The sequence below is a fragment of the Meleagris gallopavo genome, chromosome 7 (genome assembly GCF_000146605.3).
Source record: "Meleagris gallopavo isolate NT-WF06-2002-E0010 breed Aviagen turkey brand Nicholas breeding stock chromosome 7, Turkey_5.1, whole genome shotgun sequence".
Lineage (NCBI taxonomy): Eukaryota > Metazoa > Chordata > Aves > Galliformes > Phasianidae > Meleagris > Meleagris gallopavo.
Window position 1 is genome coordinate 26,318,249 of NC_015017.2, and position 16,966 is coordinate 26,335,214.

The 16,966-nt window shown below is 42.1% G+C and overlaps 1 protein-coding gene across 15 annotated transcripts in view; it reads right to left on the reverse strand.

The window, feature by feature from the left end:
- Window positions 1–1,505: 1,505 nt before the first annotated feature.
- The window catches only part of CLASP1 (cytoplasmic linker associated protein 1), an 83,006-nt gene continuing 67,545 nt past the window's right edge, over window positions 1,506–16,966 (reverse strand). For all 15 annotated transcript variants that reach the window (XM_031554248.1, XM_031554247.1, XM_031554249.1 and 12 more), the window contains 4 exons: window positions 15,930–16,058; window positions 6,346–6,552; window positions 3,921–4,037; window positions 1,506–2,172 (listed from right to left, as the gene is read on the reverse strand). In XM_031554248.1, the coding sequence (XP_031410108.1) occupies window positions 2,086–2,172; window positions 3,921–4,037; window positions 6,346–6,552; window positions 15,930–16,058 (540 nt within the window). In that variant the 3' untranslated portion in view covers window positions 1,506–2,085. The remainder of the gene's footprint in view (window positions 2,173–3,920; window positions 4,038–6,345; window positions 6,553–15,929; window positions 16,059–16,966) is intronic.

Sequence of the window (16,966 nt, forward strand, 5' to 3'; positions counted from 1 at the left end):
AAAAAAAAAAAAACCCACAAAACTCTAACAAGCATACTGAAAGGTGTTGAAAAGGAATGGTCCACGGACAGGGAGACACCAACCATGGAGCAGCCAATCCTCTCCCAAGCAAGGACGGCTCTTCTGAGCCAGCAGAGAGGGCATGGAGGAATCCCACTACCAGACCACAGGGCTCCCCTCCCTCCACAGCACCAGGGAGTATGAGGGATCAGCCCTGCAGCCAGCCCAAGCCTGGACTCATCCTGATGACCTCGGGAGCAGGTCACCTCCGCTCCCACGGCAGCCAGCTGAGAGGCTGGAAAAGCCCCCCCCACAAACCTCAGCCCTTCTGGAGCTGCACCAATCAGCACCTCCCAGCACAGCTCCTCATGGCTGGGGCTGAGCTACAGGAGCACAAACTGATGGAGGAGGGAGGGCCGCAAGGCTTTATCCTCCTTGCTGTGCTCTCCTGCTGCAGTTCCGGCAATGCTCACATGCTGCCACTGAGTCTGCTACCAAGGTGTCCCTTCAGCTCCTCAAAGGGGAAATGAAGGGGGCTGCAGAGAGACCAAGGCACTGAGAGCAGCCAGGGAACACACATTGCAGGTCCATCACCCTCCTGCAATCACTGTCACTGGGGGAAAAAAACCCAGTTCTCATCCATGGCAGGTTGGGGTGGGCCTGTCTGTCAGCCAGGATCCAGCCTAGGGCCAAACGCAGCACAAGCATCCTCCTGCTCTCCCCAGTCACAGGCAGCAGGAACTCAGCCACTGCCAACAGAAGTTGGAGCAGGACGGTGCTGTGGGGTACCTGCTGCTGCTGGTTTGGCTCTTACCTGGTCTGTGTCACAGTCTAGCACATCCTTCCAAAATGCAAAGCACCCAGCAGGGTTGTGCGTGGGGCTGGCTGGGAAGAAGGAGGCTTCTAAAGGCAGAAGACAGCACTGCAGGCTCTTCGGGCACAAGACAGGAACAGCAGCAGGTGAGCAGCACTATCCCAGCCAACCCTTAGCTTCCACAGGGTTGTTTTGTCCAGCTTCAGATTCCCTTTCTGTCCTCTTGGATGAACAGTCTGCCCAAAGCACACTGGATTTGTGTGGACAAAGCATTTACCACCAACATCGAAAGGTCCCGGTCAAAGTGGCAGATCAGTCCTTTGACACTACAGACTTCAGGAAAAACACAGCCAGCCTCACAAAGCAGCACTGCAATACAGCCTTGCCAGCTCTGACTGTCCACCCAAGGATGCACCCAAGCCCAATCCAACACCCACTGAGCTCGTGTCCGAACGCAGGCACCAGTCTCAGAACAGCATCTGAGGTTCCCTTTGGGGAGTAACAAGTAACCTGAAGAGTCTCGAGCACATGAAAGAGCCAAATGGGTTGGGAGAGGGGAAATATTTACACAGTCAACGAAGGTAGTGAGAGCCCAGTTGCTCTACAAAGCACAGCTGGCTGGAGAGCAGTTAGAGAGATCAGCCATCAGAGGTCTGTCAGAAGAACTATATACAAAAAACTCAGATATTTAAAAAGAACCTACTTTTTCATTACTCACTTGATATCTCAGTATTAAAGCATTAGAGGCTGGAACCACAGCCACATCAGCAAAGATCTCCTCGTGGAGAACCCTGCACATTAGGCAAGCTGCGATAGGAAGTACAAAACAGGACCACAGGACTTGTAAGAGGAGATCCTAGCCAGAAAGGCTGCGGCCACAGGGAAAGAGCAGTAACTAGCGCACAGAAACCAAAACTGGGTATGAACTAAACCAAGATTTGTTTAACTTTTACGCGTGTCCAGGTTTTTTGACTCTTTTGGAATGCTAACCTAAACATATTTCCAAGATTTCAGCAGGCTATACAATATGTTTAAGTATGGCTTTCTGTTGTTCACTTTTAATGAAGACTGCAACACAGACCTTGCTTCCTTTACATTCAATACCAGTAAGGTTTTTACATGAAAGCTTTAAGGGACTAGAATACTGATTGCAATAAATATCTGCATGGCCTCCTTTAGCTGATGAAGTGCGCCAGTGAAGAGTAGCAGAAAGGTCTCTGAGAGGCACCGTTGATTGCTTCTAAGTCTACACATATGTCCACATATCTCCATTAACTGTGCGTTGAAACATCTGAAGAGGAGCTGCTGTTGCTGTTGGTAGTTTGGGCCCTCTTTATGTACAAGTTTAGTAGCTTCATCTGAAAGAAACAACAAATATCAGGAGAAGATGCCAGGAAAAACAGATGGACAAAAACTGACTGCGAGCTTTAACTACATGTTCAATGAGCACTGTTAGAGCAAGTTAGCACCAGGCTCTCTGAGGAAAACAGAAGCAAAGCTGAGTGCATTTCAGAACATGCAAAACCAGGAGAGGAAGCCTGGTCCCACTGAGTTTTAATTTAATAGTATTTAAATTGTATATAAAAAACACATTTGTGTTTCACTTCAGCAGTCATCAGTTCACAGCCCTCAGCCCTGCAGATTGCTCTAGGTGAGCAGGATTCCCACAGAGGTCAGTGGGGCTGCAGACAGGTACGGAATTCACTCACACTGCAGTAATCCAAGAGCTTTGGTCCCTCCTAGGAAACACCCTGAACTCACTATGCTTGGAGAAGAGAGGCGAGATGGGCTTTGTTCTTTGCAGAACATTCATTTTTAATGATATTTAAGTATCTTCACGACTTGGTTCCTCTAGTGAAACTGCAGCTGTTATGACAACGCACTTCCTTTGCAAGGGGTTGTTTTCTTATTCTGCCTTACCACCTTAGGCCCAGATCCTGTAATGACTCATGCATTTATTTAACTTTAAACACGTAGGCAGCCTGCATAAACTCAGAAGAATTACTCACATGTTTACAGTTAGTTATGTGGTGGAGTATGTCCATGGCACCTAGGATACTGGGATTATAAAGCCTCTACAACATTTTATACAGGAATCTCCCAACCGCCTAAACATAAATGAGGTAAGTCTCAGCATCCATAGCTCTTTTTCCAGAGCAAATGTGAGGTGAAAGTAACTTAAGGACACAATTCAGAAATAAAGTCCAAGTGTCTTAAATCTCAGATTCTGTTTCAGCCTAAACCACGCTTCCTACCCATAAAAGAAGCCACTGGTTCAAAACATCCAGATGAAGCCCTCTGAACAAAGTAGCTTTTCACATTCAGAGACAACAACGCAGAATTATGTTAAAATGGTAAAGACATCTCGGGTATTATGACTTCAATTGGGAGAAGCCTTGTGACAGCTTCCTGAATGCCAGCTCTTGTCTGAAGGACAGAGCTGAACTGAAGACTGATTTCATCTACAGCATCAGATCAGAATTCGAGTTTTACTTCTAACATAAGCACGGGTAGAAAAGTGTTTGAAAAGTCTTTCAAATTTGCTGGTGTCCCAGGGAGAAAAGGACACATCTGCAATGCTATTAGGAGTAAAGCTCCACCTGCTTTTCTACCAGCCCTAATTATGACCTGCTGCCGAAAGGAACAGTCTTGCTCTGCCACCCATCCCAACCATGCATTCTTACCACTCTTCGCATTAGATTAACTGTCAAGCCATAGAGTGAGCTACAAACTAATTTAATATTCCAGATTTGTTTTTTTTTAAACCAGTGAAGCCAGCTGATACAACTGACTGCATTTTCACCTAATGATGCAATGCAGAAGAGCTAAGGAAAGCATGACTGTCATGGGAACGACCAGCTCAGTAGCAGCTTGCAGTTGCACAGGATCAAATGCATCAAGAAACCAATCCCTGAATCCTCTTCAAAAATTGCTCTGCAGGGTCTGAAATGCTCATATTGCTGGACAAGATCTGTTGCTCTAGTGGTGTTGGCAGGATCAGTTAGTCTAACACATTAGGATTTAACACAGTACAGGGAATCTGACCCAGAGCTATCATGAATGCATTGGCTGTTGTCATAATACCAAAGGTATTATACTCCCATACCTTGCTTCCTGTGAGTTGTGCGAGATGAGGTTTCAGTTCTTCACCAATTACTGAATAAATTGCCACCAGACAAAATACACTAGCTTTACGGACACTGCTCTCTGTATTATCATAACCCTAGGAAACAAGAAAAAATGGTCACAAACAGCACGCACCAACATCCTTACCAATCAATACACTGAAGAGTTGTTTAGGCTACCAGATTAATAGAAAGGCTCTTGCAATATGAACGCTCAAAGAGAATACAACCATCCAGCACACTCTATTTATACCATATAATATCCTTTCTGTAATGTCCTCATATTAGGCTATTAATTTATGTTATTAATGTCTTAGGTTTTATGTCATTAAGGAAGAATAGTTCCCAATCAGGCGGATTCTATCAGTTATGCACATTCCTATGTCCAGTTCAAATAACCTTATGCCATATGTGATTATCAGGACATCTTGGACACAGTGCTCTGAGTGTGCCCATAGATAAGTCTTTCCTGACCCAAACCCAACCACCTAAGGAAATAGGTGAGCAAAAGACAGACAAAATTTTCAGCAAAATGGCCTAATGGTTATATCATTTAGAGTATGAAACACAAAACATTGTTTGGTGAATAGATGTTCTGTCCAAATAGGCATTTGGATAGAATAACTGTACTCAAGCATTCAAAATTGCAGAAGTCATCATCATTATGGATCATTCCTCTGCCAGGAGCCATGAGGAGTGATGCTGCAGGGCTGGGGCTGCCCACTAGCAGGGCTGATGTTCTAGCTGCAAGGCCAAAATGCAGTCTGACATTACAGCCTGCAAACTCAAAGAGCACTAAATCCCAAAGAGCAGGAGTTGGTCTGGAGACAGCTGTGAAGTTAAAGGTCAGAGTCACACACAAAAACTATCTTTGTCAGCACACCAGCTATGGGTTGGAATGCCTCATTTTCTACAACACAGCAAAGCTTCTACTGCAGGCATATCAGTGTCCCATCTTTATCCTCACCAGGCAGTCTAACCACCGCTAACACAGCCAGGCCTCTTCTTGCTCTCCTCCATTAACGGTGCATTTCTTTCTCTAAATGATCAGGGCCTGCTTCAACAGGAGATGTGGACAGTGCCTCATCCCACAGCAGCCTGGTATGTGGCTAGGGCATGTCTTTGTGAAAGGAGCAGGAGTGCTGTGACTCTGCCAGCCTCAGATCACCATGACAGCTATACCCATCTCCAGGACTACAAGGGCCTGCCAGGTTGGGCTTTGCCTCTCACCAGTAGGAGATGCCTATGGGCTGCTCCCCCTGCAGGGTGGGACCCAAAAGAACGACAACTGAAACTGAGGAACCTACAAGCACTGCAAGCACTCCCCACCAAACCCCTCTAAGAGCTCTGTACTGCAATGTGCACCCAAACCCAGGTGCTCAGCAGAAGGACAGCCAAGGCAGTTTTACATACTGAGATCTCTATCTGTTCACATGGGCCATGGGCATCCTGCTGTGGGCTGCTGAGCTGCACACTTGTATTCACATGAGCACTGTTGGACACATCTTGCCTTTACACCACTGCTGTTCCCTCACCAAGATAAACAGCCACAGTGCGTATCTCCACATACTTTCTAAATATGAGGAGTATATATCTTTGATCATTATGAGTTCCTAACTCAAGGAAATAACACTGGCAGCCCAAAGGTGAAAAATTACAATGACATGGAAGCCATTTAATAAAGCAAATATATCTTTTTGTGTTTTTAAAGGCATGATGTTCCCAAGCACTTCCATTGCATTGAAGCTCCCTTGTCTAGATTGTTGTCACCAACAACGATGGCTAAAAACTTCTTAGAACAAAAGTTCACATCAATACAGAATTGCCTGATTCCCAGAGTTTAAGAAAAGAATTGCAAGAGCTTACGTGACAAAGCTGGGACAAACACTAGGATGCATCGAGGAAAATCCTGACTTTGCTCTTGTCCTTCTGCTCTTTACGCTCTCAAAAAGGAGGCTTCTTTATCATAATTCTCCACTGAAGTTTTACTCACCTACAGGTATGAACCCTTCCACAAGGACCAATTTGTTCTTGCCACAATCCCCCCCAGTAAACACAATAGTTCTCTCCTTTGTTATTTTCATCATGCTTTGTCTCACTCCAAAAGTTTAGTCCTGCCAGCTGTCTGTGCAAGGGGACTGAATACAGCCCCTCTACAGCCAGCATTGAAAGATAAATTCACAATGTAAGATCAAGTCTTAGTGCTGGCAAAAACACAGCTCCCCACCCAGAGTTATGACAGAGACTGAATGAAGACTGAGCAGTTCAGTCTTGATTTCAGAAAGAAAATAGTCCTTCCTATCTGGCCTGCTGTGCTTCAAATTCATGCGCAAAGTACACTCAAAGTGCAGAACATCTCAGTGTTCGTTTGTGCTCAATGACCATTTGTGATGTGAGGTTCTATACCTGTAACAATCCAGGAATAATATCAGGAAGGAGTTGATGCAATGATTCCTTGGAAATCCTCTCAATGACCTTTGTCTGCATCTTGATGGCAGCTAAATTAATTGGATAATCTGCAGTCTGAATGATGGGGCAAAGCACCTTGATGCATTGCTCAGGGTGGATGGAGCTTGCCAGGGTAGAAGCAGCTTCCTCAGCAGCTCTGACGACCTGAAAGGAAAGCAGAGCAAAACCTTACGTTAATGAGGCTGCACAGCCAAAAACACCTGCACATACTAGGAATGAATGCCAGGAAATACTTGGGGATGTTTATTAATAAAACAGCAAGAGGCTCATCTGAGAGGAGATCAAGTAGAAGAATTCAAGCTCTTCACCTCCAGAGACAAGTTTGTTCCAGTCAGACAGTGGTACACAGTTCCTCCTGCCTGAAGTAACCATGTCAAAGTTTGAGAGTCATCCGCCACCAAGAAAGACAGGCACTGCTGCCCTGCTAGAACAGCACTCTAGCCACTGTCAGGGAACATAAACCCATCACCTTAAACTTAATATGAAATACAATTGCTTAATACTACAATGAGTGACGTTGTGCTTTTTAATATGTATCTGCCTTGCTGAATGCTTGAGTGCCCATGCCTGCACACGTGTGTCCTGCCAAGTCCCAGCTAAGCACTGCTGTGCTCAAATCCAGGCTATGGAGAGCCAAGCAAGATTCAGGATAATCTATAACCAGGCAACAGTGCTCTGAGCATATTTAATACATGAAGGCAGTGCTGGAACACTATAAAACATGAGAGGAAGAACAAGTGGAAACAGTGGCATCACCCACCTTTTATAGCTACTTCACACTGTAAAGCAGACACACAGGAGGTCCTAAACTCAGTACTACTCTTCACCCGAGGAAAAGCAAACCCACATATTTCACACTTTTCCCCAGTGGATAGGACAGCTAGAGGAAAGAGGAAGGACCTGATTTTCTTCTCCTATGAGAGTTTATTTTACATTCTGCAGTAATTGGATTAAAAAAAAACACAGGATGGAAAGGTTTTCTTTCTTCAAGTGTATGTGCTAATTGCTAGGCAACAAACTCAAGGAAGATGTGTCCCAGACAATAAGAAAAAAAAAGAAAAGACAACAAAACAAGTGAAGCCACAGGTCAATCACTTAGACTGAAGCCATGACTACTGAATTCTCCTCAATCCCTTCTTCCACACAAAATGGAATCAAACTTGGAGGTTTCTCTTCGATTCAGGCAACCCATAAACAGATACAGCTCTATCAAAGCCCCAAAAGATGAACTTTGGAAAGGAACTAATGTGGATAATGTATGTAGCAGGAGTTTATCCCAGTCCTCACTAGGACAAGAATCTCTCTCTGCCTGGACTACAAAACATTTTCCAGAAAGGACTAATTGATTTTAAGATAGAAGCAATGAAGAGGGACCAGCTCAGATAGACTACTGATTTAACAAAAGAGATTATCCCTGTCTACAAAACCTGCTTCACCCATAGCTTTAACTCATCATGGCTACAACACAGTCACTGATCCTCCACTCATGTTGACAGCTGCTTCCCTGAAACAGGAATGGCCGAAGGTTACTTGTGCACCTGTGAAACATCCAACAATAAAAGTGATTTTAGATATTTCACGTGGTACAAACATTGTATTTAGGCAAGGCACAGGCAGGAGCCAATGTGAGACTCTGATTGCTGAAGTTGTCCGCATACTCATCTATCTCAGGCCTTTCTCAGCAATTAAACAGTGTTAAAACACATTCCAAAAATGGCAATCCACAATGTGGTCAGCGTTCAAAAGATTTCATCCTGCAAGATCTGTGAATGAGTAACCAAGCAGAACAGATGCTTGTTTAGCTCTTCCACATATTTCTTTGCTAATTCCTTTTTCAATTTCACACATGAGAAGCATGAAAGTTAACATTTTTCCATGCTAGCTAGCTTAGGAGGAAGTGCTATTTTTTGAGAGGGAGGGGAAGAGAGAAATATCCAAGTACTCAAGGAAACCTAATGCCAAGGACTGGTACTGTGGCAGTGAATTGCTGGAATGGCTGCAGTCAGAGGCTCTCAAAAGGTCTCTGTGGAACGTAAGGAGGTTTTTTTTTTTGTTTTGTTTTGTTTTTTAAAGAAATTCACTTCTTGGCACTGCAGTTTTTGATGATGTCTCTTCTAGCACTGAAATACTGCTGACATCAAGCTCTCTACAAATAACACAGTGCAATTACAGAGGGTATGAATACCTCATAATCAGCCCAACAACATTCATGGGCAAGTCATTTTAGCTAGATAAACATACATATATGTATTTAATAAAAACTCTGTAACTGACTAGACACTGGCCACTTGGAATTTGGCTTTTTAGCAACTCCAAATCCTTTTTGTAAAAGGAAAGTTTGGACATACATTATACGCATTATCACAAATTACTGAATCCCCCCCCCTTTTTTTTTTCCCTTTTTCAGATCCTCATGGTCTTTTATAAGTAATAGCATCTTAGTATGTACTTACAGATGGACTTCATCTAAGATACTTCCGTAAATTTGGATTAGGTAAAAATCTCAGTGAGTAATTGAGATAGATCTCTACAACTACTTGCACAGTTATGAGGAGAGTGCATGAGACAAAAACCTTTGTTTTAAAAGCTTATTACTATTTCCAAGCACCAAGGCTTGAAATACAGCTGCAATTCTTCACAAAAAGAGCCAGGACAGGAGTCAAAGTGCAAAGAAGGTCACATGTATTTTGCACATCATAGGGTAAGCAAGAAAAACTGTACAGACATAAGAAATCTTGCACCTTCACAAGCCCTTCTTTCAGCAAAGCTGGCCATTTCTAGCACGCATCTGGCTGTATTTGCACAGCAGTTGGGTATTTCACATCACTTCTCCATGCAGTGCGCATCCTTTGAATACAGAAGGGCAAATTACTCATGTCCAGAAGGCTTCCTGCTGATACTAGCTTGTAAACGTGACAACACCAGAGACATTTCCAAGTCTTTCAAGAGCACATCTGGCAGACAGCATCTGCATCCAAGCCACACTTCAGCATCCCCCTTAAGCGTGTATTTGGCTTTAATAACATGCTTGAGTCTTACTGACGTCAATGGGACTCAAGCGTGTGCTTACATGCTTGCTTGATTCAGAGGCTCTGCAGGTAACTAGCTGCCTTGCAAAAGAACAGCAGGAAACAGGGCACAGATGAAGGTGCAGGGCAGTACCAGCTGTGAGAGAACCCAGAGGACAAGCTCTTCCCTCCTTCATCTCCACTGACATAGAAAGCCAAAACGCCACCACTCTGCAATGCAAATAGCAGCCCTGCCCAGAAGGTCTTTGATTCTGGCTTTGACAGAATAAAGCATTTAGCCATCCGGATCAACTGTGCAACCCGTGAGGGAAAGCTTGTCTCTGAATACTTGCACAGCACTGCCAGAGTTGCATTCCCAGTAATGCCAAAGAAAGGCAGCAACATTTCTGCAGAGAGAGAAACGCGTTATCAAAAGCTATGAACTGCCAGGTTGTTTGGCATCGAGGGTACGCAATTATAGCTGAGTTTAGTGAAGATATTTTGCTGTGAGGCACAACAACCACGTCTTGCAAATTATACATAACATACAATATAAAAAGTCAAATATCTTTTTAAATCAGGGTTTTATCTGACCAGAGTGAAATAAACTTAATAAAGAGTGGAAGAAATGAGCAAACATCAAACAACTGCTCTTCCTCCCATCTCTGGGGGGAAGATTGGAAGATAAGACACTGGGAAGCAATAGGAATGGCTCCATTAGGTTCAAGCTACCAGCAGACACCACAGTAACTATATCCATAAAATGCACACTCTTTAAATGTGAAGAAAAAACAGTGCTGCTCACTACATGTTCAGACTGAGGAGCTCACTGTCATAGAAGGATGCAGATAATAGATTAAAAAATATATAAGGTCACTGAAGAGCCATTAAAGGTCAGCAGACAGAACTTTCAGCTTGGGCCAGGGGGTTGGAGATTCATGATCCTTGAGGTCCCTTCCAACCCTGGCCATTCTGTGATTCTGTGATAGGGAGGAAGTCTTTGATGAAGAATCATTGCATGCTTGCTAGTCATTGTTTAAAGTAGGATATGGAGCAGAGTTTTTGAACATAATGCAATTATGTTCAATTATTTTAAAAACACAAAAGAAAACTAGTAGAGTGTTCAAATGATAACAGCTGGAAGAAACAAGTTCAAAAGGGTGCCTATGACGCAAGATCTGTAAGACCAGGGAGAGCCTGCAGTGCTTTAAAAATACTGACACTAAGCTGTGTGTAAGGTATGTCACAAACATGACTTTACCTCTAGTAAAAGCTTAAAGCCATGTCTGGAACTGGATAGTTTGATGCCATTCAACACAAGGCAGGTAGACCAGGAATGCAGATCTAAACGATAGCACTTTGCCTTAAAGAAGCAGGTTTTTCTCCTTTCCAAAGGCTTACCTTTTGCTCTACACACTAGAGACTAGATCGAGTCTCACTTCTGCTGGCATAACATACGCTGCGTTTCCTAGTGGGCTCATTGAAAGAATAACATGCCCACTTTATAGGCTGTGCAGGGCATCAGTGTAACACGTTGAGATCTGAGTAGAGCAGTACCCATATACCTAGATGAGAGTTGTATGGGAGTACATATTACACTGCAAACTGGAGTACAAATACTAGCTGCACCACCTCTATAAAACACAGAGAATTAAGGAGCATATGTTTTTGTTGTTGTTTTTAAGAGAAAAAGAAAAAACACTCAAAAACCTTAAGAGGCTTTTTACTCCACTGTGAAACAAGTAAAGCACCAGAAGAAGAGCAGAAAAACAAGGTTTTGTTTTTTAGGCTTACAAGGCACAAAACTTTGTTTTTAGAACCAACTTTTGGTATTTAAAGGTGGTTACTTAAAGCCTGCACAATCTGAGTTGGAGGGAATGGAGGCTTACCACTGCCTAGCCAGGCAAACTCCCATCCCTGAAGGATATACAGTCTGATCCAGACAGGAACAAACAATTAAGCACTGAGTTTCAAAGCAGGAAGCGGACTCAGCAATGGGGAGCACTAAGCAGATGAAAAAAATTAAGGGATTCAGAGGAGGTGAAGTAGATTAGATTGCTTCTCCTGGGTGCTAAATATTTCATGTGTTGGGAAATAGAGGAAGCACAGAAATATATACAATAAAACATCAACTGCCAAATACAGTGCTCAGCAGCTTCCAGCATGGGCTACGAGTTAACTAACCTTAAAGACTGATCACTTAACATTTTTCTCTAGTAGGCTATGTTTTACAGAAAACGATACAGAGTGTATCATCATTGGAGGACATTTGCAAATAATCTTATAAATGTCAAGGGTCAGTCTAAAAGGACCTCAAGCTAGTAACAATTAAAGTTAATGGATAGCCGTGATTTGCTCTTTTCACCTTCCTTTAGATCATTACAACAAGGAGTGTTACATCCCAATTATGCCTGTGGATTTCCTGGATAGTAAAAGACCAAACTTAGGTACCTCATACATGGCTCAAAGTCTTTTCCTTAAACAGAGAAAGTACCAATCAGCTAGGTCTACAGGCTTTGCTACAGAGAAAAACAGAGCAGCAGAAACAAAGCAAAGAAAGAGCTGTCCAATGATTATCAATGGTGAAGATGTTCCTTAACAGTTTCACAAGATAACTATTTCTATTTTACTATAGTGAAGAATAAGAACTTAGACTCATTTTGCTGCTATGAATCTGAAGCAATGTCATATCAATGGTACTGGGTCAGCACACAGCATCTCTCCTTAGTTATGGGTGAGTAAGTACACTGGAACAAATGAGTTAATACTAACCAATTGGCAACAGAAAGACAGCTCTCTTCCAAGTAACTCCAAACAAAGAGTGATAAAAATCAACAAGATTTAATACCATCCACAACTTCAATTACATTCTAATGCTCTAAAGGTAAGTGAAAGGCATTTACATGTCAACTCCCATAAATATTTACAGTTCTGACTGAAGCAGGCTTGACTCTTCACATCATCCCATTTAATTAACAGATTTGAACAGACTATTATACAACAAACAGCGTAAAAAGAGGCTAGCATTAAGAAGTGCAAACTAAACATGAATCTCAACTCAGAGTCTCCTAGTCTGTAGCCCAGGGTTATGTTAATTTTGGACCTGCACTGAGGTCAGTGCTTTGCTGATCTCCTTTATTTGCACCCACACGACAACTTTCAGCATCCACTCCTCATACCAAATTTTCTTCTCTGGTGTCCCTTAGTTGTGCTGCTTCATTGATGCTACACTTTGCCTTCAACAACAGAAGAGTTCTTGCTATAGCAAAGATTCAACCACTGAAAGGCTTCAGCTTGATTTGGCAAAGCACATTCAGGCATCCAAACACATCCAACCATGCTAACATAACAGTGATGCTTCCAGCTGTAATAAAATCACAGCCCCTTTTGTTTCAGACACTCTTTTAGCTAGATACTGGCACTCAAATGGAGGAAGACATGGTATTTCACAGAATTGTAAGGGCTGAAAGGGTCCTATGGAGATCATTTATGTTCAAACCCCCCAGCTAAAGCAGTTCCCTAGGTGCCTGTTGGGTTCTGGAAGTGAAGACAGCCATGCTGAACAGAAGTAATATTGCATTTGTGAAGACAAATTAACTTTCTTACTCATTTTCAAAGTGCAATGACTTCTTGGAGCCATCTGAGGTTAATGGCCCTGCACTGTGCTCCTTTTCAAACTCCTCTCTCTTTGCTTGGTCATTTTACGCTGATTGCCCATTAGCCCAAACATTACAGAAAACGGCAGCAATAACATACAGGCAATTAACAGTTCCTGTGCTGAAGGGGAAACTCAGGTAAGCAAAAGTGAAGTAGGTACAGATCTCTCCAAACAGTAATTTTCTGCTGATTCACGCAGCCTGTCTGAAATGATCTCAAACCACAAACCAGTTTTGTTTTCTGATACAAAGGCAGAAACAAACCCTAGTGAGATGTCCTGTCAGGGCATTACGTTGCTCAGGAATTAGCACTTTCCTAACTCTACTATATAGCAGCTTTCCTCCAAATAGTTTTTACAGTATGAAGAAAGATTTTATCTTATGTAGTCTAAGGAGAGTATATCCACTGCTCTTAATATTACTCAGTTTCAGTGAAAAAAAACTGTAAGACAGACCACCAAGTCTCTCTTAGACTTAGTCTCTCATTGAGTGGGATCAAGTCAAAGGGCAGCTCCTCCACAATCCCAGGAGATAGCAGTGCTGCAAATTCAGCAGTGAGTGGGAGCTGGAGGGCCTCTGCTGGATGGGAATCTGTGACATTCTGGCCCAGGGCTATGAGATTGGACTCAGTTGTGTTTGTTTTTTTGTTTTTTTTTTTTAAAGACTTAATGGAATCAACAAATCCCAGCTACAGGTAAAGAACACCTACAGCATTTTCACAGCTGTATGTTCATGTAGACACACAAGAGAAGACTGAGAAAATTTTCTTAACTTCATGAATGCTGATGTCCTGAAACTGACAGAGAGTTGCCAGCTTTCATGAGTTGCATTTTGTTCTGAGAGCCCCATTTAAACAAGGATGAGAAAATACACATACATAGACTGAAAAATACTATGTTGCAATGGCAACATCCTCAAACTCCATGGATAAAGAGGGTGGGACACAAATATTATGTACTTGGGTTGATTCTAGAGTGTTTTTTGTTTTTGTTTTTGTTTTTTTTTTTAAATATCAGCACATGCCAGGTAACACCAAACACCCATTCTTCAGGCTGTTCACTCCTATTACACCACCAGTACCAACACTTAATACAGCTGTACAAACAATTGCTTAGGGACAGAAAAATGGAACTACACCTGCAGTGTCCTGCTACGACAGCCATAACCCAAAGGTCTCACTGGAGCAGTTGTAAATGTGATCTTTTTTAATGATAACAGTGCTATGCAAAAACCACTGGAAAAAAAAAAAATCAAAGGAATGCTACGTGCAGAACAACGGCTACTTGCTGAGAGCAATACAGCTCACACTTACTCTTCTATAAAGAAGTGCCAGAACTCATGACTCTTCATTCCTGGCTTGAATTTTACTTTCTGTTACAAAACCCGATCCTTCTCTGCTCTTCCTCAGAAGGCATCTCACATGTAAATCCTAAACAAAACCTGTCCATGCTACAAACATGAAGAACATCATGTGGGGGAGTACAGAGATATGAAATGTCACATTACACCTAATTTCAGTAAAAACTGTCAGTCATACAAGGACAGAGAGCTCTGAAGGGCATTAAAAACATCAGAGACCATCTGAAAGGTGCTGCAAGTTCGGAAGATTTTGTGGGGAAAAAAAAAAGGGCACTGAGTCAAGGTGAGATGAGAAGTATGTAACCAGGAAAACTTGCCAATAAAAGGCACTCCTTCAGAACACAATGTTTTGTCTGACTACTTTATCAGGAAATCAATTTACAACTGCTTCTTATTACTCTGAACTGAGAATGACAGGAGTGCAAAAGCTCTAAATTGAGGAGGATAGGCAGATTGTGGCAGTCTTCGTTCACTAACGGATTAAACGTTTTCTGCTTTTGTATTTAAGGGATATCCAGCCTGTTAGGTTCCTTCTTCCCTAGGGGGTGTATTTGGTTTTGTTTTGATTTTTAAACAGTACAGTTTTGCTATGCACAGCTAATGCAGCTTTGTATCAGTTATGCAATACTCTGGAAGCAGCCTGATCTATACAATGATCTTTTCCGTGGCCAAAAACAGACAGAGATACCTAGTATTGCTAGTTTAGGGCAAGCCTTTTGCAGGGAAGATGAAGAGCTTTAAGTTTCAAAGGAAGGAGCTTGGTAACTAAACCACTGCAGAAACAGACAAATTCACATGCTGTTTTTCAGGGTTTGGTTCAAACTTGCAATGCATAGAAGATAGAAAAGAAGAACTATCTTGGAAGCCAATTTGCAAAGACTGACCTTTAATGTACTTTGATCTACTTCCAATGTAACCATCATGTCCCTGTATTTTTTAGTCCAGAATACTTTTAATTTTGCATGAGTTCTCTCGCAATAGGAAAATGAAGTTCACCATTCCCTTGGCTTCCTCCTCACTGCCTCAGCTTCTTTTTAGCAGCATGCCTTCTTTGTCCATTTTCAGCTGTTATTCCACAGTTCAAATTTTCAATTGTGGCTCAAGTTCATAATTTTCACACAGCTCTGCTTGAGTACAGCCTTTGTGTTCTTCAATATATTTCCCAACCTTCCCTGTGCAGATCGAGGGACCACAGTGCCCTTAATGATCTCCACTAACTTAAGAAAAATGCACCCTCCTACCTCTCCCAGAACAACCAGCCAAGCCCTGGAAAACCAATAAATAGTGGCCTACAACTCCAGATAGTTCCAAATACACTAAAAATGAGTCTGTTGGTCTCAACATTTTTCTTCTTGCTTCAGCAAGTATACATCTTCAGTATTCAGGTGACTTCATATTGTTCTTTTCTACTGTCAAGATGGGTCAGCATGCTTGTTTGTTAAACCTTACATTTCTTCAATATTATTTTCCCAGTACCAGTGCCAAAAGGCTCTCTCACCTCCTTGTGGGAATCCTTGTGTGCTTCCAGTGTCTTCATGATGGTCAACTCTGCGTAGTTTTTGAACCTTGCTGGCTGATTCCGTAGAATTTCTCTAAGGACTCGCAGTGCCAAGGCTCGTATTGAATGCTGTGTCAAGAGAAATTGATGTTAGAAAAAGTAATTTCTTATCAAAATTGCATTTTAAGCAAATTCTCATGGCTCTCTAAGCAAGAGAAATCTTATGTAGCTCCACCAGCTCCAGTGGATCAAGCAGTGTGATCAATAGCTGAAAACAAGAATTGGTCTGCTTGCTTTCTGTTGCAGAAACATTTATATAAAAATGATTGTTCCCACTGACAGAATTGGAATGATTCTACATTTCTAAATTCCATACTCTTCTGGCAATTAAGTATAAATTCATAACCAAAACAGCATAACTGCATTACACGAAAATATAAAGACATTCAGATTGTATCTGATTTGCTCTTCCCCTTCTGCTTAGCTCTGCAGATATCAGATTGGGCTCCATTCATGCAAAAGCTGTTTCTCATGTACTATTACAGGGGCAGCATTGATTTACTGCAGCTCCTCTGGAAATAACTTTCAAGAGCAGTCAATTTTTGTAGTCACTACTGACCTACGTGTTAATCCTTTATACATCAAAAGATCCTTAGGAGAAGGGATTTATAACACCTGCTTTACTTACACAACTGTTACATTAAGCTTTTGGCTAGTTGCCATTCCAAATAGATCTATCATTTCAGTAGAGGAATACTTAATTCTATATTCAGCCTTCAAATTATGCCCTTTGTTATCCACCTGCAAAACTCAGATTAGCAAACTTATACTTAAAATCACCAGATCTTCATACATACGTGATGATGCTATGATTAAACATGTAGCACTACCAAAACTCACGTTGATAGTAAGAAAAATGATTGTGAGAAAATATCAGCCATATACACTGCCTTAGAAAATAACTTTATTTCTGATTCTAGTTCAATTTCCTAATTGTTACTAAACACTCAGAAGGGAGTGGAGAACAGACACTACAA